General features: G+C 39.3%; 1 protein-coding gene, 1 long non-coding RNA gene and 1 pseudogene across 5 annotated transcripts in view; 1 reads left to right on the top strand and 2 right to left on the bottom strand.

The window, feature by feature from the left end:
* Positions 1–1,740: 1,740 nt before the first annotated feature.
* LOC115726805 lies at positions 1,741–18,758 on the bottom strand (annotated as a pseudogene).
* LOC125316547 lies at positions 4,086–25,704 on the top strand. The gene is made up of 3 exons (XR_007199681.1): positions 4,086–4,216; positions 9,768–9,771; positions 25,507–25,704. It is a non-coding gene; the product is annotated as an uncharacterized LOC125316547 (long non-coding RNA).
* LOC115726799 (ABC transporter C family member 12-like) overlaps positions 22,821–25,949 on the bottom strand; it is an 83,878-nt gene continuing 80,749 nt past the window's right edge. For all 4 annotated transcript variants that reach the window (XM_048285081.1, XM_048285080.1, XM_048285079.1 and 1 more), the window contains 4 exons: positions 25,236–25,357; positions 24,069–24,314; positions 23,351–23,780; positions 22,821–23,134 (listed from right to left, as the gene is read on the bottom strand). In XM_048285081.1, the coding sequence (XP_048141038.1) occupies positions 23,037–23,134; positions 23,351–23,780; positions 24,069–24,314; positions 25,236–25,357 (896 nt within the window). In that variant the 3' untranslated portion in view covers positions 22,821–23,036. The remainder of the gene's footprint in view (positions 23,135–23,350; positions 23,781–24,068; positions 24,315–25,235; positions 25,358–25,949) is intronic.

Below are 25,949 nucleotides of genomic sequence, written 5' to 3'. Positions count from 1 at the left end.
CGGACTCCAATTGGGCTTGTCTTCAAGCACCACAGCCACATCGTCCACCCTCACGAGTCTGTTTCTATATTCCAGCGGCGTTCGGACTCCACCCACGAAATTTGCAGTCAAGAGCTGCTGCGCAAGCAGTGAACTTGCTCCCTTAAAGAGAGGTGACCAATGACAAAACAATCAATGGGCGGTATGCAAACACAGAAGCTCCTTCTATCTTCGGGAAACCCACAACGAAAAGCAAAAAATCAGTTAGGCAGAGAAAACATACCTTAAGATAGATTCGAAAGACAAAAATGAATTCGGCCTACTCAGTCAATACTAATTAACCCTAGTCATATTCGGTGAACCTTGGTCAAACTCGGTCAAATTCGATCAAAAATAGGCTAGGACATCCTCTCAACACTTTTGACGCAAATGAGCGAGTCTTAAATGCTATTAGTACCTTAAATACAAAGAACTGTAATGCAGATTGCAAGTGCAAAACATACAATATCAGTATTTTTTTTTTTTTAGGGATCGCGTTTGATCCCTAAATTATTTATGAGATAGATGATAAATCAAATGGCTAAAATTTATGTGTCAACGGTCCCAAATTAGAAAAAAAAAAATCAATAGTCTTGTCCTTCAAATCTTTCTACTTCAATTATGTTTCATTCCATTAAATGCCAAATCTGTAAATGCTCATTCAATAAATGAAGTTAGGCATCCATTCCTAGTTTTTTTCCTTAAACAGAGCAATAAACTGATTAGCTGATTCGTTATTTTATGGAAACACCCTTGCCAAATTGATGACTGGCACTTTAGGTACGACTATAGAATTGAGAATGAAATTATCTCACCATTGGTACTTTCATTCTCTCCATTGTTACCCAATTATTAATCAAATTGGGAGGCAAGTAGAATATCGGGTGAAAGCGTTCTTCGATAAAGATAGAAAATAACATTAGTTTTAAGAATTCATCAGATACATGCTTCTTCACAATCGGCTAGGAATCAACCAATATGGCCGACGGTCGGTTGCTCATCTTCGCCAGCGACAGCAAAGTTAGCAGTCTTAAATCCTCTAGGATGAGATCCTTTCTAAAATTGCCTAGATATGTGCCCAATGCCTAGAATATACCACTCATCTGGAAGAAACTCAATCACCGGGAGCAGCACCAACCAGGCCGGATCGCCCGAAAACAGCGGTAGACCCTAAATTAATTTTGAGAATTGCAAAATTCCCTTTGATTAGATTTATGTGTTTTACATAATATTTAGTTATTGCACGTTTTGCACAAGCTTTTCAGCCCTTGTGCTGTCAGGAATACAGGGCCAACGCACGTTATATTGGCTTGGTCCGTAGGCATGCAAGTTGAGTTGAGGCCAACCCAATTTGCTATTCGAATTCCACTCGAATGTACGAGATTTCGGTACTCAATTCGTGCGCAAGCTCAACTGGATTCAGCTATGACTCGGCGCGATATTTTGTAAAGTCTTTTCCAAGTTGGGGCTGGACTCGACTCGATTCAGTTTGACTCAATGTGCAAAAGTTAAAATTTGGGTCTGAACCAAGTAAAGCTCGAACATAAGCTTAAACCTGGGAACAACCTTAAGGTTTTGTTCCTTTTCTTTCTTTCTTTTGTTACACATTCTCCTCTTAGAAAGAGAGACTCCACAAACCTAGATCTAAATGATTTCACAAAATAAAAGTTAAGATGTCGACCCTCGACCCCTACTTTGAATTTGTTCTATACCAAACTCTGCAATTTCGAATTGAGAGGATTCATGATCTATCACACTTGCAAGATGCATGCACTGCAAGGAAATTCAAGACGTACGAAGAAGTTATGTAAGACTTGCATAAAGATTCATGCGTCATACTTCGAATCATGATAAAAAAAAAAAATTACATAGACAAGTTGCCACAGAATGCTAATTTTAATAGGAGTTGTCTCCAAACTCGTGCTCCAGTCGTTCTTATCTACTGTCAGCCAGTCTGCTGGTCAAACCTAGACCTGCACCAAGGAAGATTAATTAGATACAATGTATGAATGAAAATGCAGAAAATGATACATAAGAAGAAACAGAAGATTCCGTATAATATTTGTCGTCTCTTTCCTAATACTTTCACAATTCCACCCATCTATAAGCAGGAACAACCTTATGTTTCGAAGGTCCTAGTACTTGATCTCACGCAACAACTGTAAGCAGCAGAGAGCCTAATTAAAATTCAGAATAATGAGGTATGTGCAGGAATGAAGCACTAACCTTCAACTATCTAGTAGAGAGCAGACCACCAGCTATCAGCAGGTAAGTTGACAATGGCACAAAGCATTTTCTATATCTTCCTTGTGCATCCCTTCCCCTGAAGGGTTATAACTGCATCTTTCGTTCTCTTGAGGATGTTTTCGCTGCTTTTGCTGTCTTCATTGATATTCGATATCTGAAGGGCGTTATTGGAATTAGAACTGACCACCATAGCGAAAGTGGCAGCTGCAGCCCAATTGGAAGAGGTCAATCATTGTCTCTCGTTGTCTAAATGTTCCGTTTCCATTCGTAACCTTGTCTCTTTCCTTTGGAGGACTAACCCGCGTAGATACTGTGCATTAGCAGAACCGGTGCTTTGAACCATCTTAGAGAATGCACTCGCTTCATTGGACAGCAGATTCTCCGGAGTATCATATTCTGCTACCTGAAGTGAAAGTTTGAAAGCATCCCAATTAGTACTTACATAAGAAAGTAGAAACACAGCACATTGAAATGCCTGAATATTTCAGTGGGGATGCATGGTCCTTTTATGTTGAATCAAATATGACGGGTAATTTCGCTTCTCATTTTTAAAAAGTTCCAAGCAATAACAACCATTCTTCAGAGACTAGAGCAGTTTTCACTTTTACACATACATGAAGACAAATCGTATGCATGATGTAGAGCAGTGTTCAAACATACTTGGCCGGCATCGAGCACAAGTATTCGGCCGGTGTCAATGATGGTGTTAAGTCTGTGGGCGATGATGAGCATGGTGCAGTAGTTGAATTCTTCGCAGATGGATTTCTGGATGAAAGCATCCGTTCTAGCATCAACAGCAGCGGTTGCTTCATCTAGAACAAGAATCTTTGATCTTCTTAGTAATGCTCGAGCAAGACACAGCAGTTGCCTCTGTCCAACACTGAAGTTCTCTCCGCACTCAGAAACCTTGACAGGACAAGTCGGGAGATCTTTAATTTTGCCTTTCTTAACTAACTAGAAAGAACTGACAGGAACATTTTAAAGCCAATAGAGTGCAGACCATTGCATAGGCCATTTGTGTATAGACAAGTCAAAACATATGTAAAAATCAACATATCAATTTCAATTAAGACTTCAGATGCTATAACATCTTATCTTGCTAGATATAATGGCTCTTTTAGCCTGCCTTGTGGTCTATAATTTAGTTCAGGAGGATATTATGCATTCAATGGAAATTCTGCAGATATTACGAAATTAGTCTCTCTCCGAAGATTTCTCCGTTGAGATGAGCTAACCATAGTGCAAGCAGTGCATACAAACAAAAGTATTTATAATCATACATAGAAGACTATAGCAACTTATGTGTCGCGAATCTCGTCTCATCTCCTTTTAACTTCAAAAAGTTTTACATCCATGCTAATTTTAGATACAAAATTTGTGTTTCTAAAAGTATAGTTGTTTTCCTGGACTGTCAAACTTCTTCGCTGAAAGCTAATTCATGTCACTTGCCTTGTATCAGCTCCACTCAATTTCTCTCCTCTCTCTGCCAAAAGGCATTGACCTAGTTGGTTGTTATAATCACTATCTCAACTCTTGCCTGCTTTAGACAACGTCTAACAATCCTTGTCCTTCACATGACAAGTTTCGTGACTTTTAACATTTACTCTCAATCATTGTTAGGTAACTTCCAATAGTTTCGTCAGCATAGACCCGAATTCAATAGGAACTGCAATGATCCCTTCATCACCATTTTAAATCTAGTAACTTTATTGCAAGCTTACCTCAGCATCCAAACCTTTAGAGTTCCTCCTCATGACATCCTTCAAATGTGCTCTCTCCAGAGCCTCCCAGAGGTCAATGTCATTATGTTCATTGAAAGGGTCGAGATTGAATCTCACAGTTCCTGCACAAAATTGAAAAGAAAGAAACTCTTGGAGATGATATCTAGTCCCCACAAATAATGGTATCTCCACAGTAATGGAGTTTAGTGTATGCAGTTATGATTCGTACTGTAGCCTAAGAAGAGAAAATTCCAAATAATGATAAGAGGTGCTCTCATTTTCTCAAATAAGGGCTTGAATTGGACCTTGATTCAAATAAGGGCTTGAAGTGGATCTTGTTTCAAATTAAGGCCTGAAGTGCCCTCATTTTCTCAAATAAAGGCCTAAAGTAGACCTTGTTTCAAATAGGGGCCTGAAGTGGTTATGTTAGTCTCAAAGAAGCCATCAAGCTGGTCAAGGGCATTTTTGTCTTTTACTTTTTTTTAATTTTTTTTTCCTTTTTTCCTTTTTCTGCCTTTTTTTTATTTGATTCGATGACTAGCACTAACCACCGGCAATGCCCGACGAGGGCTGGACGAGGGTCACCCTTGCCGACTACATGTGAGCCCTAGGCAAGGCCGCCCTCGAAAGTCACAGGCGAGGGTCGGCCTTGCCTAAGCGAGGGTCGTCCTTGCCCAATTTGGCAAGGGCCACCCTCACCTGCCACAGATGAGGCCGGCCCTTGCCGGATCTGGGCGAGGGTCGCCTAGCCGGCGGCCGGTGAGGACTCCACGAGCAACCTACAAGGGCCTCGCAACAAAGACGGAAAAAAAAAAGAAACCAGAAAAAAGAAAAGAAAAAGGTAAAAAATTTAAAATTTTGAATTAAAATTGTCTCTGGATGCCCATGACAGGCCGGGATCTTTAGCCGATCGGCGTCAAGCCCTTATTGAAATTGCCATAACCACTTCAGGCCCTTATTTGGAATTTTCCCTTAAAAGAAACTTGGTCATTTTTATCCAGAATATTTTTTGAAATTAAACCAAAGTAGAAGTACAGAGAATGAAGACATTTGGACTCAATAGGACTCGTCAGCTGGATTGTTTATGTAAAAAAGAAAGTAACCATCCCGGAGTAGTTCGTTAAAAAATTGGATTGCAAGAACTGCAAGTAGCTCTTGTGAACCGATGCTTGCTCCAAGGAGTAGAAAAGTTCTGGAGCTCCAATATTGGACATAATAAGGGAAAGAGAAAACTCTCAGCTATGTATTGGTTTGACGCCATAGCAATGTCAACCAGTAAGAAGACTTAAAGCATGAAATTGTTAGCAGAATCTCCTATAGAAACATCAGAGAGGTTGAGGGAAATGGGGGAGGGAAGAACGAAGCGATTTTAACAAACAAGTTAGGGTGATAAAATAATTTCACAGTACCTACCCGACAAAAGAACCGGTGATTGCGGTATGATGCTAAGGACTTTCCGCAAATCTTCCAGTCCTATTTTAGAAATGTTGCATCCATCGATCAAGATTCTTCCTTTTTCCAGCTCGACAATGCGGAACAAAGCATTTATCATGCTAGATTTTCCAGCACCAGTTCTTCCAACTATTCCCACCTTCTCACGGGGTGCGACCGTAAAAGTCAGTCCATGCAAGATGGGAGGAAGTTCAGGTCTGTAACGAAGGACCACATCTTCAAATTTCATTGATCCTGATGAATGCCAACCGGGAGGGGACCGGTTGTTCTCTATTATAGCCGGAGCCTCGGAAGGCAACTCTATGTATGCACCCACACGCTCTACGGCATTTAGACTATTCTCAGCTCTGCTTGCTTGGCTGAGAACACCGCCCATAAGGTTCCTTATATTCAAAGTGTGGCTGAGGAGGAGACCCATAGTTGAAACAGACGCTGCTCTGTTTTCTGCTTTTCCGGTCAGCATGACTGCAAATGTCGTGGTCAACCAGACAATTATGCCTCCTAGAGTCTCCAACCTAATGGAGCACCAATGGTTGGAACTGATATTGACAAGGGTGAATCTGATATTATTGTCCATGGCCTTGGCATTAATGGTGGCCAATCTATCATATGCGTTATATGCACGTATTGTCGACAAGCCGTTCAATGCTTCTCCGAATTGCGCATAAACTGGAGATCTGGTGATTGAATCCAATCGTTTCACTTCACGAGATGTAGTCTGTTTACAACACAAGGCAAACAATTAAAGGACCATTATATCCAAACTTCCAAAGAACTCGGCTATGGGTAGAGGACAAAGCATGCTTTAGAACAAGAGGGGATAAAGACACACAAGTGCTATAACTTTTGTACGGTGCTCAACTGAGCACTGTAACTCCTTTTGCAATCACTTGAGCATCATTAACTTCTAAAGAACCTTCAACTGAGTGTCACAACTTTCAATTAATCACTTGAGTACCATAACTCTTTAAAACTTTTGCCCAAGTGCTGGAAATCCAAAGTGGCATGGTACTTGTGCTGAACGTTTAGAAATATGACACTCAAGTGATCGATTCAAAAGTTATATGACAAAGCGATCGGAGAAAAAGTTATGACACTCACTTGATCAAAACAAAAGTTTGAGCGTAGTGTGAAAGTTATAGCACTTGTGGTGTCCTTTTCCCGAACAAGAGATGCAATGCTATCGAGCAACATTTTACTCTTATTCTTGATAATTAACACCCCCTCGACCCAAAAAATGACAAAAGAATGGCTAAAAGAGATTTTCGTTCTGAGCCATTTGTGCTCATTACCTGGTCACTGTTTCATATAATGGCAAAAAGAAGTGTTGCCTTCTACTATAGAAGAATAATGGAAATTGTGTTTCAGAACTTCCACTATGAAACATCTAAATGCCAGCTCGTAGTGTCACAAGCATAACAAAAAATGCAAATACAACATCAGGTTGTCAGCTTATGTAGCAAAAGAAAATAGCCAACCCCACTTAGTGGGACAAGGCTTGGCAATTCTGGTTGTAAGTAGCAGAGCACATATAACCTTGTATGAAAAAGCATTAGGACCAAAACAAGACTGCATTTACCTGGTAATACAGATAGGCTGCATAAAACAGGATCAAGAGCGGCATTATGGCCCAAAGTGATATTGTGCTCACAATTCCTATAAGCACAAAAGTCGAAAGTAGCTGCCAGACTTGGCCTATAAACATATCCACAAGTTGTGCGACATTGCAATCTATGTCACCTAGATCCTTGGCAAACCTGTTGATTATTCTTCCCATTGGATTGGTGTGAAAGAAAAGCATTGGTGCCCTTAATATAGACTGGAGCATAGAATCATGCAATCTTTTTGCCGCATGAAGACTCGAAATAATCAACCAATAAGCATTAGTCAGTGTCACAGTCACCTGATTCAAGGAAACACAGGAGTCATCATGGGAGTTGCTAGAAAGACCTGCACTTCAAGGTGACATATATCCACATCCACCAAAGACTCTAAAATGCAGATATCTAAAAAATAGCAGAGCTAGCAAATAGTCTGTTTCATGGTATCAGATTCTCATTAAAATTTCATTTCCTTTTCTGCACTACAACAAGGTATTGAAATCCAAACTCAAGGACTGAGAGGTAATGTGGCTTTCCCACTTCATCAATAATCAAGAATGAAATTATAGAAGTGCGAGCTACTGTATAAAGGATAGTAAACTTAGGAGATCTATCTACTGTTTTGACGTACCTGACTAAAGGACAGGAGTGCGTAGATCAATATGTAGAATCCTGGTCTGTAGTTCTCTGAAGTGCTTTGGTCTGTCCAGAAACTCAACCACATGCTACTTGAAATTCAAAGAACTTCAGTTGAAATATAGCAGATAAAGAATACTGCCACAACCCATGGACCTCCCAGTGCCCCTTTGTACCTAAAATAGATTAAGCGAAAAAGAAACTCAGTTCATATACATGTCACAGATAAGAAGCATTATTGCTATGTAATTCTGTACAATGTGGTCCAGATTTATGAGTCCTAATAAAAATACAGGGAACAAAGCATTTCACAAAACAAAACACAGTGTTCGATTTTCACGAAAAAGGAATTAGCAAATGCATCGACCATAGGTGTTTAGAAGCATTTAATGCTATGTGTGACACAATAGTTATCATGTGGAGGAAACCTAAGCATTGCAGGAAAAGGTACCTAGAGACCACATTTTGAGTGATGTCAAGTGAAGCTGAGAAACAAATGTTGCACAATCTTACATCAATATTGCCTCCATAGAGTATTAAGCATTGCATGGACTTTCTTGAACTTATTATCTGACATATCAAACATATGTTTGAGGCCATTTAATTGGCTAATTTGAACCTAGTTCCATTGTAGAGTTCAAGAAAGTTTTTAGGTCATGAATTTCTCATCCAAAAGTAAGCCTTTTTTTTCGTAAATAACATGTCTATACGATAAGTATTAGCAGTTAAAGCTTCATATCCTGGATTTCACTACCTCATCAGGACTTTCCAACTGACGATACCCGTTTCCCGTTCCTCTTGCTTAATAAACACTGACTTCCCTCCTTTACCTTTCTTCCCACTGCCTTGATCTTTTGGCAATTTATTGATAATGCTGTCAGCTGCTGCTTTGGATGTTTTCTCCTCGTCTTCTGCTTGTAACTTCATTTTTCTTGCATTCTCTACAAGTTTCTGGAACAGTACCCCGCTTCTAGAGAGCTCCTCAAAAGTCCCCTCCTCTTTGACCATTCCTTCATGAACCAAAATGATTCGATCGACTTGAGGAAGAAAATGTAGCTGGTTCGTGACAAGAACCCGCGTCTTCCCTTGCAGATCTTCCTTGATACAGCTATTAAACACCTGTAGGTGACTCTGGGTTAGTATAAGCTAGTAAAGGAATTGGCCTCATTTCCGAAATTTCAAAAAAGAGATCCTATTGAATGGAAGATCTATAAATAGGAAACTAAAGTTCACTTGAGACGTGGAGATAAGTCCAGCCAAAAGTTTGGATGGGTTAACAACTATTAAAAAAATGGTGAAACAAAGACAATAATAGATATACCTAAATTTAAATTAAGAAGTCCCAAATCAGAAAATACTTTATGAGTTTTGAAATTAGCAGACATTTCTTCAATCATCCTAAGATTGATTGCAGCAAGTTATTTTAAGGGCAGGACTGTAGGATCAGAATTTTTATCCTTGTTTAACTGAAGCATTTGAGCATGCTTGGCATTAAAAGCTTTTCAAGTACAGATAATAGTGAAGCCCTATTACATCAATTGCTACACCTATGGTAATCTGAAGTGAGTAATATCCTGTGTCATGAATTTCATACCTGTCGACCAACATGAGCATCCAGAGCACTTAAAGGGTCATCAAATACGTAAACATCTGGATTCGAGTAAACAGCCCTGGCCATAGAAACCCTCTGCTTTTGCCCTCCGCTTATATTCACCCCTCTTTCACCAATCTCTGTAAGATCGCGACCCTGACGTATTGAGACAGATAATTAATGGATCACATTTCGTGTGAATAAGAGAATCTTGCAAAGCACTAAGTCCCACTTAACTGGAAGCAAATCAAGATCATGCTCCAGTTCAGTAACGCTGACCACCTTCCAATATCTTTCTGGTTCAAATTCGGACCCAAATAATATGTTGTCACGCACCTGATATCCCACATTAGGGATTAGGACAAGAGATAAAATGATGATATTGTTTCCAACATTGACGGAAACAAAACCAGCACTGTGCAACTTACAGTGGCATTGAAAATCCACGATACTTGAGGAACATAAGCAACGGTTCCCCGTATAGTAACGCATGCATCGGAGATAGGTGGGATTTCACCGAGCATTGCAGATATGAGAGATGTCTTTCCCTCTCCAGTACCACCAACAATAGCAACTAAGCTCCCAACTGGTATGTCCAGATTGATGTTCGACAATGTGGGTTTTTCTACCTGAAGTTAGCTGAAAATTTAGCCACCAGTTGAAATAAGATATGGCAACGAAAAGACTGGAAACCACCATAAATTATCATATATTATATCAGTGAGAATGACATAGTTACATTAACTTGAAATTTCAAAACGATGGAAAAAGAGACACATTCCTCTGAGTTTTGAGTTCAGTTATTTGCCTCCTCAGACATTTAGCAAGAGTGAATTCACCCCAAAGAATTACACTCTAGAAATTCGCACGAGTTTCCTTGCACGATTGGTCACCTTTGTAGAAGTTGCGAGTGCACCAATCACTTAACTAAATGCTTAAGTTGTTCAATGAAGCTGTGCTTTAAATTTTGATTACGGCATCAACTAACTTCGCGGTTCATGAAAAACTTCTAAGATGCCCTCATGCTTCAAATCGCGGCAGGGGTTATTTTTGTTTATAAATGCATGTCGATGGTGTTACAACCCCTAAAACCCAGACAATTCGCACAAACTGAAGTCAACAGTTTCTTCACATTGAAAAGGGAAAATGTAAGTGATTTGCCAGAAAAAAATGAGGCATATGTTAAATTGACCTTTGAGTCCCATGAAAAGTGCCCATCTTTGATTGAAAAAGCTGACTGTCCTGGCTCAATCGGTGGATTTGGAACTACAACTCTCTCTTCTGTTAAAAATAGTTCCTCCAAACGTTGCAGGGAAACATTAGCGGTAACAACCTGGGACACAAAAGTACGATTGGAAACTAAAATATGACATACAAATGTTTCCAAGCACTGTTAAAATAAGGTTGCCGGATCTAAGAGAATACACATCATCTTTGAGAAAGCAAAGGTAAAAAAACGTAATAAGCACAAAACAAAAATTCTGATTCCCACTTTCCAAATATTATAAAAGCAGATTAATGAAGAGATAATCTGATACAGATTTAGTTATCACAACATGGTTATAGCCTTCCCTTTCAATTATCACATTGATATTACAGGTTCAACCTTCAACTTATTAAATTTTTATTTTTATGCTATTTCCACAACTAGAAAATCAGTTTAGTTTAGACAAAAATTTAGTATATGAGAAATGATCGTCCACTTTTTGCAAGCTGTGTTGTCCAACTCAAAGAACCATACCCATCAGTAAGATGATCTACTGCAGTTCACCTTGGATATTCTATCTCATTTTCGTAGCAGCTTAGTATTGTCAATCATTTTCTTCTTCGCTAAAGCAAGATGAATTAATACTTAAACTGAGTGAGGATATCACAAACAACATATCCAAGGTACACAATTAGGAGGAAAAACAAAATGACATTTTTCACAAACCACATTATAACCACACATGTTGGTCGACAATGGAGTAGATCCATAGACTATTCTATTGCGTACAGAGACACAGAAATGAGGATAGGATGAAGTGAAAGAACCTGAGACATCAAGTTAGGTAGCCTGTTCAGAGGAGACTGTAGCACCGCAAAAAGAGAAAGTGATGTAAATGCTCTCGCTGGTGTCATATCCCCACCAAGTAAAGTGAATCTCGCAAATGAGACTACGGTTACGATGATGGGGATGCTGTTCACTATGAAGCTGTTGAACTGCCACCAAAGTTAAACTCTCAGACAAATGAAAATGCCATGTCCATTAGATCTCTCTCCCACCTGACAAAGAGGGTCCCAATTCATTTGTGTATTGCAAATTGAGAAACAAATGGAGACTATTTTCCTTACACTTTTTGGTAATGAATCTGCTGATTCAAACAGCTAGTATAAGTCTATGACTACTCAGCTGACACAAAATGGTTAACAGAGTCCAAGACCAGATGGATGATTTGACACAGTAGATCAATCACCTTTCTTCAAATTTACACTTACTCTCTGTACGAAAAGAAATAGAGAATTTGAATTGCTAGCACATGAGTTCTTATGAAAGAAATTTAACTGCTGTCGGTCTGCTTGGTAAGCTTACACCGAACAGAAAGTCAAAACACGTCGCTCCATGAAAAGTGTTTTCACAATTCTGTTTTTATGCAAGCAATATCCTGCCACAAAGGATTTTCGATCTCTGTCTCTCTCTCCCTCTCTCTCTGTGTGCCCGCGCGTGTATGAGTGTGTGTACGTGCGCACGCACGTACATATGTATTATTTACTGACATGGACATGCATATCGGGGAAAGCAAGATTTTTCAACTGTCAATACAGAAGATAATTCCACAATCAGAAGGCATAAGATCATCTTCATTTTGAAACCATCCATACCGCAGATAGTAGTTGTGCTCTATGGAACCATGAAAGCTCATTATTTCGTACTTCTTGAACTCTAGATTGAAAGATCTTTTCCCAAACACAACATCTGCAAGAATTTTTCCAATGAATTTCAGTCATTATAAAAAGAACACAGCCATAGAGAATGTAGGCCCGAGCTTCCCATACTTTGCAGTGTCCATTGCAGCCAAGATTTCGTTCATGAGGCTGACTCTCTTGTCAGTCCACTGCAGCCCTTCCTTGGTGAGTTTTCGCATTTTGCTGATTATGATCGTCTAGTTCACCATGGAAAAGATTTAGAACATGTAAGCCAATTGATCGACAGATAGACAATTAATCATCATGATAGAAATGTTAATCCATGAGCTGAGAGTGACGATGTCGCGCAGAAAACATCTCTTAGCTAACCACATGGCGAATAATATAGAGATTGTGAGTCTGGGAATTTATTAATGAGCAATAAGCAGTGTAGGCAGACATCACTTATTTTGGGTCATGGAACTCTTTACTTGTTAGACCATTATCCTTTGGTCATAATGGCAATAAGATATAATTGCGTTCATGTCTTGAGCAACCACATTAGGCTTACCTAAAGCATGCATTGTAGCACAAAGCGCCACACCAGTATGATATTGCCTATCAGAAATACTACTCCTATACAACCGTTAGTATATAGAAATTCAGAGGATAAACAACCTCTTCTGAGTACCTAGATCAGAATGCCCTTCATAACAATTAAAGTTCAAGACAAGTGGAACCTCCAAGTCAGAAAAAAATATTAGCATATATATATGCATTTAACTTAAATTGGCAAACCGTTACTAATCATGGAAGAAATTGGTATTACCGATGTTATACAGATGATCAACTTTCGAGGGAATAAGAGAGCACAAGCTTACTTGCAATGGGATCATGAGGACAAGCACGAGAGATCCAAGCAGCGAAGCAACGCCTAATTGCTGGTACAGAAGAACCATGGCAATGACAATACGAAATGGAGCCGACCACAAGTTGTGAAGTTCTTGGCACATTTGCTGAAATGTCAGGTATCATTTAAGATGTATTTTCACAAAATCCACTTTTGCAAAATCAAAAGAGCCAGGTATACGATTTCTGAACTAAGGAAGATGTCACCATTGACTGAACCAAATCACGTTGCAGAAATAAGAGAACTATAGTTGCAATGTCATAATCATGTCTGCGGTAAGAATCTTGCCTCAAGTGCATTAGCATCTTTTGTTATCATGTTTGTTATCTTTCCAGATTGGAACTTCTTGCCACCCTCATGAGAGAGTCTTAAGGATTTGCGGAAAATGGCCGCCACCTACCAATTAGGTTGTATAAGCAATGGTAATTGCGCTAGTACGACAAAAGACGAAGAACCATCTAGACTAAACATCTGATAGTGGGGACTAGTACACATCAGGTAGAGGTTATACCAAAGTTGACCTCAGCCTAAATCCTGTCCGATATGCATTCTGAAAATACTGGGCTTCACAAAGCACACCGAACAACTGTACAGAGTCCAATCAGAAGTCAATAACATATCCAAAAACAGCAATTTTTGCATTTCTTATTGATGAAAGGACATGATCATGGGATCAGAACCAAAAGACAGAGGCACCGGTAAATATGAGTAAAGCAGACAATATTGGCATATGGTTACAAATTTACTTTCGAGATAAATGCAATAAAAGTGGGAATTTACCATCTACAAAGGTGATAATTATTTTTACTTCACATATTGCACTATGAAAATTTAACGGTATGCAAACTTAGAAGGAAAGCATTCTGTGTCCTAACATAAATCAAAGCCTTGACAAAATACAAAGAAATGCAATAAAAGTGGGAATTTACCATCTACAAAGGTGGTAATTATTTTTACTTCACATATTGCACTATGAAAACTTAACGGTATGCAAACTTAGAAGGAAAGGATTCTGTGTCCTAACATAAATCAAAGCCTTGACAAAATACAAAGAAAGGATCATACCACACCAACAAAAATCGAAAAGGCATAGACGTAACCAATCCACACAGGGTCCCCTCTTTGCATCGACTGCACGTTGCAAAGAAAGAGGCATCAGAAAAAAAAAAAAAATCCATTCCTAGAGCATCGATCATAATCCACCATGATGTTGAATGAAATACAAAAACAAAATGTCAGTCTCTATGCAGAATATTTTTCGTCATGGAAGGCAAGGCAATTGAGACTTCAAGATCAATGTGCCATAGAAAAGAACAGTGAGATTCTCACTAAATTAATCGTAGTCCCTATAGTCATTATGCCATTGCTGTTCATTTTGCCCTGTGTATATTGGAGAAGCTTCTCTGTCACAACAACACATGGAGCACACAGAGATAATTACTAGAAAATGATATTTTACCCTAAGAAAAGCATGCAAAGTCTGTTTCTGCCAGGGTCCGCCCTCCCTGTGAACAACCTTTCAAGTTTTCCATAGAAAGATGGCCTGTCGAACAATGTTCTAATCATTTGAAGCGGAAGGTCATCGAAACACTGTTCCATAATGAAGCACATATTTCTAGAATATAAAGATTCACAATTCTAGGATTTCATCAAAATCTTAAAAGTATAGTCCAGCATTAATTTGAAAATGGATCTGAGAGAGAGAGAGAGAGAGAGAGAGAGGAGGGGGTCTTGGAGCAACTTACTTGAAGGAGGTGGTTCAGCAATGTGGGCCCTGCAAACCGGGAAAGATCTGTCCCAATCTGTAGTTATAGTGTAAGAAAGAGTTACCAAGCTTCCAATGAGCATTGCATATTGAAGTGAACAAAATGCTCTTTAAGTATTGTTACTATAGTGATCGTTCAAGCTCAATCCCAAGATGAATCCTTAGAGCTCCAGTTTTCTAGAAAACGATTTTTTTTCTTTCAGGTTCATCAGTTTCAAATGTTCTGCTCAACCAAACTAATGGTGTAATGGGCATGTATAGTATATGATCATCTTATTAGGAAAGGAGTCACAACATGTGATTGAGCAACTATTCACCACAACTAAGGAATCTGAACATTTTAGGATGAGCAAGGTTTTCAATTAGTTCAATTAGGTCATCAAGGGCACGTATGATACCTTAAAGAAGCCTCCCAACCAAAACCTGAAAAAGCAAAGGAAACAAGTAAAATGAGATAGGGAACATTTGAACAATGAGGAAGCTTACAGAATAATGCCGGACAGATGCCAGTGCACTGCCCAATCAAACTTGTTTTGAAGAATGAAACCTTCCCCCAAGGCTGCTGTTCAATGCTCTTAAGAGCCACGGTTTGGGCCTTTGAGACTCTTTGGCCCAGCATTTCTGGAACCTGCAAAATAAGATATGATTGTGATGCTTTAGAATCGCATCTGAATACACAGGAAGTTAGGAATACAGCTACAGAAAAGTGACAGACGCGAACCTTTTATACAGCGTCTCAGTCTGATCCCAAGAGTCTAACTTCCAAACATCCTTCTCAGTAATTGGTCTCTTGTAGCCTCGCAGCATAAGTGGAGTCATCCACAAAAAGTATATCCCTTTAAGAGAGAGAGAGAGAGAGAGAGAGAGAGAGAGAATGAGCTAGTATCATTAATGACAAAAGAATAAGCAGCTGACTAATAAAAAAAACACTAAAGAAATTTCACTAGACCCCCAAAGAAAGGTCTCAGTTCACTTTTCAAGCAAAGCAATTACATTTTGCTTCAGGGAGGAAGAGATATACACAAATAGGGAACCAACAAATGCCACCATCAGAAAGCAAGCAATACAAGCAAATTGGACTCATCAAGCAGACACAATCAACAAATGTCAAATTATTGGCTCATTATCTGTGCTTATTGGAGAGTGACAAGCACTACTCCGTATGTCAATGCATAAGGACTAGCTGAACTGGGCTGGTCTTATGGCAAACAAGAAGCACTATCGGACAGAAAAAAATGAAGTTCTGGTATTACTCACTGGAAAGTATGTTGACATGCCTTTCAGGACAAACTTGTTCCTCTCCCGGAAGAGCCTCGTATTCAACACTATCAAGAGGCTCGGCGTGGATTATTGTATACCCTTGATAAGGAACCAGATTCGGAACATAGACCAAAATAAGAATCCCAAACAGAACCTACACCAAATGAAGCAAAAAAAAGAAGAAGATTTAGTCAGGATTCTTTAAGATCAAGGTAACCAGGACAGAAAGAAATTACAATAATTGTCAAATGTTTATCAAATCTATTAATAAATGAATCCCAGGAGGAGCTGTTTGTTCAAAAGTTTAGGAAATCTATAAACAGATGATTCAGGAGTAACGGTTTATTGAAAGAGAAGTAACCTGGCAAAAAACCTTGCTGTTATACAGATAAAGCACAGACCTGCAGGATAAAGAAGATGGAAATTAGGTCCTCCCTGGAACATCTGAATATGGATCTTAAACTCAAACATTATGATGCATTGTAACAGAATAACCTGGTTCCAAAAGGTTTTTAAGTCCTCGAGGAAGATTTCCAATTCTAGAGTTGACTGAGTAAGGCAACTAAACCTATAAGTGGCTATCATCTTTGACCAATCAAAATTAGTTTCACATTCCCAAAGTGATATCACAGTGTCACCTTAATTATGGCTACTCAATAGAGACATGCTTCCAGAAAATACGTATAGCCACATGCACCAGTTGAAGGAAGAAATTTAACCACATTGCAAGACATGGATGGAAAAATCTTGCAAATATGTCTTTCTGCAATGATATTTTAGCAATAGAAAAGTTAATTCCTTTGACTGAGCATCTAATAACAACATTTAATATCTCTACCTGCATTCAATTGTACACATAGAAAATATCAGATGCATATACTCTGAAGTATGAACAGTTAAATGTCTGCTGATAGGATAAAAACTAACCTATGATGCTGATAATTGTCTCTCTTCAAGAGGATGAGATTGAGCATCACGGCTTCCCCCACCATAACATAAATGAGTCCAAACTGCACATGCCACCTGAACTCCCAGATGTAAATGTGCATTCCTAGGCCTATCATAACCAGTATGGAGCACCAAGCAAGAGACTCTATGGTTAACGAAACCATCTGCCAAAGACAAAAGGAGGTGTTATTAGACTCTCAGTTTGCCAGCCAATGTAAAACAGCAACATTTGACAATGTTATAGACTGGTGATCTGAAGACTCATAGTATGACACAGATTGCAATCTATTATGGTCAGACATTAGTCCGCAAATGGCATTGAAATGCACATTATGGCAGCAGCAGAAACAGAGTTGTGGAATTTAACAGTTAACTATAAATGATAGCAGAACCTATGAAAGTTGGAAAACTCGCATGTGCAAAGAAGGATGTTTTTCATTAAGTTCAATGCTTTATCCAAACACAAAGTCCAACATTACACAGAATGTTGCAGCGAGGAGGACAGCTGTAGCCCCGCGAGGATTTGCTGTTGCCAAGATTCTTCCAAAAGAAAGCTACAATTTCAGTCTAATGCTCTCCTTAAAGGAAAGAGGTAACTGTAAGAGTTCACTTACTTCCCCAAGGTTGATTTTTAGTTTGTCACGGCTGAGCAACTAGCTACCAAATGTAAGTTTGTCAATAAGACATTACTATATGGGACTCTGTCGATGTGCATGACCACACATTAAACAAAAACAAGAAGAAAAACAAATCAAGTGTGTTCATCAAAAGAAGAAATATCATGTGAACGTTGGAGAGTTTAAGCTAGGAACTCAGTACAGCAAAATTCCTACCTCATGTGGAAGGAGGCTAGTCTGACCATCCAGATTGAAAACCGAAAAGCCCATCACCAACCTCAGCAGAGGCTCGGCAGTGCAGTAAAAAGAAACCAATCCCAACAAATAGTTGTAGCATTTCAACCTCAAACAGTATTTCTGTGCTTTTGAAGCCCTCTTGATCAACCAAATTCGGTAGCAACAGAGGCCCAGAAGAACCAAATGAGATATGGAAATGACAAAGGAATCCACAGCGCAAGGTGTGTACGTGCCGAAAGCGCTCCTTGCCCAAATCCCGCTCGCCGCAGTCCGGCAATACCACTCCAACCGCTCAAAACCCATCTTTTAAATGATCAAGTAAGGCATCCGTTGTTACTTCAAGTAAGTACTTCTCTGCTTTTCCAATGGCAATGAATCCTTCCCTACAACAGCAAGAGTCCATGACAGCTGCCTCAGTCAGCTTTGCAACTATATCCTACGCAGAAGTCTCGTTAAGCAAAAACTTCCCCCCGAATCAGTGCACATGTTCAGAAACATCCATCATGAATACTGCAGGGGAAATTGGAATTGAAAGAAGTCAAGAAAGAAAACCCACTATGGCAAAAATCACAAGAAGTCACAGTCCATTGAAGATTGCAATGCTAGTAAAGTCACAGTCCATTGCTCTTTGTTCCAAACTGAAAACCCAGTTAAATTTCCTCAACTCGACATGAGCTTTGACGTCTCCACGATCCCCGAAACAATGCTTTGAGCCATGACCCAAACGAAATTTTGAACTCCCAATTGATTTCAAAAGGCAGTGCTTTGAGTGAGCCAACAAGAGTGAGGGAGTGGGAAATGGACCGCAAAACGCTGAGGAATCATCACCAAGAAAAAGGGAAGAAAGACAGAGGGAAAAGGATGAAAGGAGGGACAAATGGGACGTTGGAAGTTTGTGATTTGTTTCCAAGGAAATAAGGAAAGTGGTCCGAGACGGACAAAGAACATTTGGCGGTATGCATGCGTCACTGCTGACGTAGGCAACCCTCCGACAAGCTATGTTACACGGACACACTCCCAAATAATTTTCGCGTGTCGGACACCGGCATGTTTCCGACACGCGATTCAACAGCAATCTAAAATTAATTCCCGCAAATCTTGTACTTAAAACTCATAATCTGCCCCATTTCCCATGAGCCTTTAGCCCATCAACCCAAGCTTTCACATAGGAGACACGCTAGACCTTTCTGATAACCCATCAAACCCAAATGTTTTACCACACGTGATTGAGCCTCCTTTTTATACGAAGCTTTCTCTTACTTTCTCTGTTACATGGCCGATGCGAAACAAGGAAGTGCACAGACAGACATAATTCTTTCATAGAGCATTATTATTTAATTCTCTTAGGAGGTCATCCCTCCCTCATAGGAAGAGTTCCTGGTCATGAAACTAAAAAAAGTTTAAGAGAATTATTATATAAATTCATTCAAGCGCTTTTTTATTATTTATTTTTTTTTTACTTCAAGAAAATAATAATTTATGATGTATGTATAAAAATATATATTTAATGTACAACGTGTCTTGGCTTGTAGGAATTCTTTATTTTTTTAGAATTCACGTGTCGGCGAGTCGTGTCGTGCGCGTATCGTATCGCGTGTCGTGTCCCGTGTCGATGTAACATAGCCGACATGAGCTGAAACGAGAGGAGGATGTAATGGGGGAATGTTCGCATGATTGATTAGGTTACAAGCGCTTTTGATGTTTTCGGCTTCTTCTTGGACTTACAATAATACTAATTAACAAAGATAGGGATTTTTACGCAAATGATCCATGAACTTCGACTCATTTACAATATCATCTTGAACTTTTAATTTATCCAATGTTGTACCTAAACTTTTTATACATGTTCAATCCGATCACTAGGTTATATGAAAAAAGTTCAATACTGTCCCCGAAATTAAATTAATAGAGGGACAACATTGAATATTTTCTTATAATTCGAGGACTAGAATAAATATGTACCAGAAGTTTTCAGATCGTATTAAATAAATTAAAAGTTTAAGAATGACATTACATATTTGGTCAAAGTTCATGAACTATTTATGTCATTTTTTCTTAAAGGCATGCATGCATTCTAAGATTTTTCTTTATAAAGTTGTTGAGCTTAAAAATCATTGGGAGGGAACCTCTTCTTTAGGGTTAGACGTTGGCCGAATTGGCCCTTGATTCCTAATTTCTTACTGCTTCAGCATCGTAAGCAGAAGGGGCTGGAGGCCGCTGCCGACCGTCGCGCCATTGACCAAGCGCAAGCTGCGGCTGCTGAAGCAGGAGCGAATCAAGGACTACCATGGAAGACGCCATGGAGGAGTTCGTGACAAGCCACGGAAGGGAGCCAAATCAAGGAGGAAGAAGAGAAGAAAAAAATTGACTTTTTATTGTAACTCAGTGGACACATGTCGATATATTATTGGACATGAGAACTAAATGCGCGCCACGTCAACCACCGAACATTTTCTGGTTTTACTCCGACTCTTCAGAGTTGAACATTTACCTGAGTTGACTTTTTCTATGTTTTTTAAGGAACCAAAATTTGATCTAGAATTACAATGATCAATAAGGACCACATCATTTGCGAAAGTATTCGTCCCTTCGAATGTATCCGGGTAATTATTTTCAAGAGCGGTTACTTCTAAAGATCATTTAACTCGCTTTGTTACCAATACCAATTGTATTGCACAAGGCCCGACAATGAATACCAAGTTACTAACATTGTCCGGTAATAACCTATAAAATCAATCCAGAATCAATCTCATAAATCCGTTTCACAAAAACTTGTTCCCACAAAGTAAAACATTTAACCTTTCACAAATCAATTAATCAAGCAGAGTACATTCGTAAACGAAGTTGATAAAGTAACTAACACATGCAGCTTTTTGCAATTCCTTTTGTAAGGAATCCAGAAATAATCAATTCAAATTTTTGAGATCATATCGTTCACTATGGGTTGACAGAACCTCATGAATGGCCACTTTGCTTTCCAATTCGAGCGACAACAACCACTCGTGCAATGAACAACCACTCGAGCGACGAACTTTAACGCATCATATTTCTCTACACCGAACTCAAATTCAAGCGAGCTTACTATCAAAAGAAAACTCCTTCGAAATTTTATGAGACCCTAAGCTTTGCCAAGCCGAAGATGGTAGTAGACAGGGCGAAAATCAATGACAAACACAGGAACCTCGAAACTGTTCTGGCAACGCGCGTAAGAGTTCAAAAAATTCATCCCCGGCAAAACAGTAACTCTAAATCGACTTTCGGCAAATCCAACGACACTGCAAACTTTCATTATTACGCGATCTTAAAGCTAAATGGCTCCTAAATCGAAACTAGCAACTCAGAATTCTTTCTATCAAATGAATAAAGGCTACAGATTCTTTTACACCGATGGTGATTAACAAGTGTGGCATATTTTTCTCCACCCATCGTTGGAAGCTGTCTTGTAAGAAGTCCAAATAACAAGTGCAATTTGATGTACAGTGATCTCAATCGTATCAAGTACCATGGCCCCAAAAAACAAAACAGTATGAATTACCAGGAAAGATATTGTCGCCGGCATATTGTTATCCTTCAACACGTAAGAAAGAATTTCGATCTTTTCTTTTTTTTCGGACAAAGAAACATGAGATCAAGAAATGAAAGATTGTACTGTCTGATAATCTGATTTAATCTTTTCCCTTAAGAAAGAATACAATGCCGACGATCTTCCTTTATTTTTGCAATGTTCAACTTCAACGTGAACGAGGCAAAGGGTGACAACGATGACGACAACAACAACAACAACAACCGCAACACCCTTTCCCTTGACAATGCCGGCAAGTATTGCTTCGTCCACACCTTTGCTAACAGTAAGTAACCATTGCTCTCAGGATGGAAAATTATGGGTCGCAATCAGTGAAACTTCCACCAGCCTGACCTCACGCCAGCCGGATCCCCTTCAGTACCGAGCCCAACCACCGGCACCACCGTATCTACGCGACCACCTTGGAAGCAATGCTTCATATCTTTGTGTTACGCTGCTAGTGCTGTTCATAGCCATTGCCATAAGCTTATTATGTAAGTTCATGGATCAGTATTTCTAGTTGATTTAGGTGGACTACTGACAGGTTGTGCCAAAGCAAAGTGAAGCTCGAACATGAGCTTGAACCCTGGAACCACCTTAAATGATCAAATTCGAGGGTCGGTTCGGGCCGCAAGGATGATCATCAGGTCTAACTTGGTGATACTCTTGCTTCAATTCATCCACATAACCAACGTTCCAATAGCCAAAGATATGGTTTCGTTCCAGTTTTTCGTTACATATTCTCATCTTTTGTTTTATTGATTTTTTATGTCTTCTAGAAAGCGAAAAACGTCACAAGCGTAGATCTAAATGATTTTACAAACTAAAGTTAAAGATTTTGACCCCTTCACTCCTGCTTTATTCTTGTTCTTCATCAAATCGCATTTTGATGTAAGCAAGGGCTTTTGTAATTTCGCAACCAAGAGGATTCGTTGTCTATCACACTTTCCAGATTCTTATGTTGCACGGAAATTCAAGGTATACTAGTAAGACTTCCGAGAAGATTCACTAGTATACATTGAATCGACTATAATACAGAGAGGGCCTTTATGCTTTGAATCAAGAGGTATCATAATCTATCACACTTACGAGATTCATGCACTGTAATGAAATTCAAGGCCTACAAAGAAGTTACCTAAGACTTACGAGAAGCATCACGTGTTATACTCTGAATCATGTACAAAAATACATAGACAAGTTGAACAGAAGGCTAATATAAAATACTTCCATTTGGTGAGGTTAGCCAAGCTCTGATCCTGGATTCTCAGAGTCCAATTGAATAGTTTGAATTTTCACATGCTCGTACTGAAACTAATAAGCAAGCATGAAGAAGAATTATCGCCTGCTTAATGGCTTCCTGCACATTCACTGGTGTAAGAGTACGCTAATACTGAGCATAACCAAACTTGGGGGAAGATTTAACCTTAGCTCAGTTTCGGGAAATATAAATGATACATTGATAGAAGTACGTACGCATGTACAGATTCAAGATTGTTCTCCACTGAGCGCAATATCTCTGCTTTCGGCTTCGCATGTAAAATCCTTCGATTAGAAATGAAGAATTGGGTTAACGTCTCCACTTCTTTTATAACATTTCCACAGCATCCCAATCTGAGTTGTCTCCAAACTCGTGCTCTAGTCGTTCGTATCTACCATCAGCCAGTCTGCTCATCAAACCTAGACCTGCATGAAGGAAGAGCAATTAGATGCAACTTTCGAGTGAAAATGCAGGAAAGGATACATAAGAACAAAAAGTAGATAACATATGATCTTTGTCGTTTCTCTAAGCAGGAACAACCTCATATTTTGAAGGTCCAAGTACCCTCAATCTCAACCTTAAGCGAGCGGAAAGCCTAATTGAAATATAGAATAAGGTATGTGCAAGAATGAAGCACTAACCTTCGACTATCTTGTAGAGAGCAGACCACCAGCTATCAGCAGAAACTTGATAATTGTACAAAGCATTTTCTATATCTTCGTTGTGCTTCCCTTCCAAGATACCCTGAAGGGTTATAACTGCATCTTTTGTTCTCTTAAGGATGTTGTCGTTGCTGTTGTCATCGTCCTCGATGTTCAAAATCTGTAGGGCATTGTTGGAATTGAGGCTGACCGCTAGAGCAACATTGGCAGTGGCAGCCCAGTAGGAAGAGGCGGATCGTCGTCTCTCGCTGTCTGGACGTTTCGCTTCCATCCGTAACCTACTCTCTTTCCTTTGGAGGACTAAGCCATGTAGATACTGCGCATTGGCAGAACCCGTGCTTTGAACCATCTTAGAGAATGCGCTCGCTTCGTTTGACAGCAGATTCTCTGGAGTATCGTGTTCTGCTACCTGAAGTGAAAGTTGAAAGCATCGCAATCGATACAACAATTAGAAATGTAAAAGCAATGGCATTCGAATACTTGAATATTTTCATTGGTGAGTCACGGTCCTTTTATGTTGAATCAAATGAGATGGTTAATTTCAGTTCTTATTTTTCAAAAGTGTCAAGCTCCATAACAATCATACTTCAGAGATAAGAGTGGTTTTCACTTTTACATATTCATGATGACAAACCATTAATATGCATTTCTTGCTTGTACAGATGTGTGCATGATGAATAGCAATGTAAGAACATACTTGGCCGGCATCAAGCACAAGAATTCGGTCGGTGTCAATGATAGTGTTAAGTCTGTGAGCAATGATGAGCATTGTGCAGTAGTTGAATTCTTCACGGATGGTTTTCTGGATGAGAGCATCGGTCCTAACATCGACGGCTGCAGTTGCTTCATCCAGAACAAGAATCTTTGATCTTCTTAGTAATGCTCGAGCAAGACACAGCAGTTGCCTCTGTCCGACACTGAAGTTCTCTCCGCCCTCAGAAACCTTGACAGGACACAGGCAACATCAATATCGATCGTCTTTCTTAACTAATTAGAAAGAACCCACAGGATACATTTTAAAGCCAACAGAATAATGCAGAGCATTACATCAGCCACTTGCATATAGACAAGTCCAAACACATACATAAGTTGACATCTCAACTTCAGTTAAGACTTCAGACACTATAATATGTTATGTATTGAGAAAACGTTATACAAGGGACGCTTCAGTTCTTTTCGCAGGTAAAACAATTCCAATGTCTGCTCGCTATACCACCAAGTCCTGCCCAGACTGGAGGCTCTTTTACTCTTGCTTGTGGTCTGTAATTTAGTTCAAAAGGCGGGACGTTATGCATTTTATGGAAATTCTGCAGGTATCATAAAATTAGTCTCAATTCAGAGATTTCTCCAGTGCGATGAGCTTAACCGTAGTGCAAGCTGAGCATTCGAGCAAAAGTAGTTATAACCATACAAACAAGATTATTACTATTTCTTTCTGACCAATCTAGTGCACATCTCCTTCAACTTACATGCTAAATTTAACTATATAATTCGTGCTTCCAAATGCTTGTATTTCCTGGATGGTGCTTTGCTGAGAATGCATTGCATATGCATGTCAAACTTTTTTGCTGAATACTAACTCATGTCGCCTACCTTCTATCAGTTCAACTCGATTCTTCTCTTTCTCTGCCGAAGGCCATTAACCTAGTCAACTGTTGTTGTCACTATCTCAACACTTGCATGCATTAGACATCTTCTAATAATCCTTGTCCTTGACGAGACAATTTTCAAAACTTGAATAATTTTCCCCCTTAACATTGTTAGGTAACTTCCAATAGTTTCGTCAGCATAAACCCGAATTCAATAGGGACTGCAATGATCCCTTCATTAACATTTCACATCTAGTAACTTTACGAAAGCTTACCTCAGTATCCAGGCCATAAGAGTTCCTCCTGATGACATCCTTCAAATGCGCTCTCTCCAGAGCCTCCCAGAGGTCAGCGTCATTATGTTCATTGAAAGGGTCGAGATTAAATCTCACAGTTCCTACACAAAATTGAAAAGAAAGAAACTATTTGAGATGATATTTAGTCTTCACAAACAATGGAATCTAAAGGTTATGTGGTATATACTGTAGAAGCTTCTCAGTTCATAGTAATGGGGTTCAATGTGCCCAGCTGCGATTCATATTGTAGCCCTTTTCACATGAAATGTCAGACAGAACACAAACAGAAAATTGCTCATTCTTATCCAAAATGTTCCTCAGAAACGCATTAAGGTAGAAGGACAGTGAATTAAGACATTTGAACTGATTAGGACTTGTCAGCAGATTGCTCAGGTCAAAAAGAAAGATACTGTCCAAGAGTAGTTGGGTAAAGAATTGGATTGCAAGAACTGTATGTAGCTCTTGTGAACCGATGCTTTCTTCAAGAATTAAGAGTTTGGGAGCTCCAATATTGGCCATAATAAGTGAGAAAGAAAACTCTCGGCTATGAATTTGTTTGAGGAGATAGCAAAATCAACCACTGAGCAGACGGACATGATCATGTCAGCAGACCTTTCTATGGAATATCACAGAGGTTGAGGGGAACAGTGGAGGGAATAATGAAGCTGTTTTAACAAACAAGCTAAGGTGTTA

This window comes from Rhodamnia argentea, chromosome 9, assembly GCF_020921035.1.
Source record: "Rhodamnia argentea isolate NSW1041297 chromosome 9, ASM2092103v1, whole genome shotgun sequence".
Taxonomy (NCBI): Eukaryota; Viridiplantae; Streptophyta; class Magnoliopsida; order Myrtales; family Myrtaceae; genus Rhodamnia; species Rhodamnia argentea.
The sequence above is the reverse complement of the archived record's forward strand: the minus strand, read 5'-3'. Positions and strand labels throughout refer to the sequence as shown.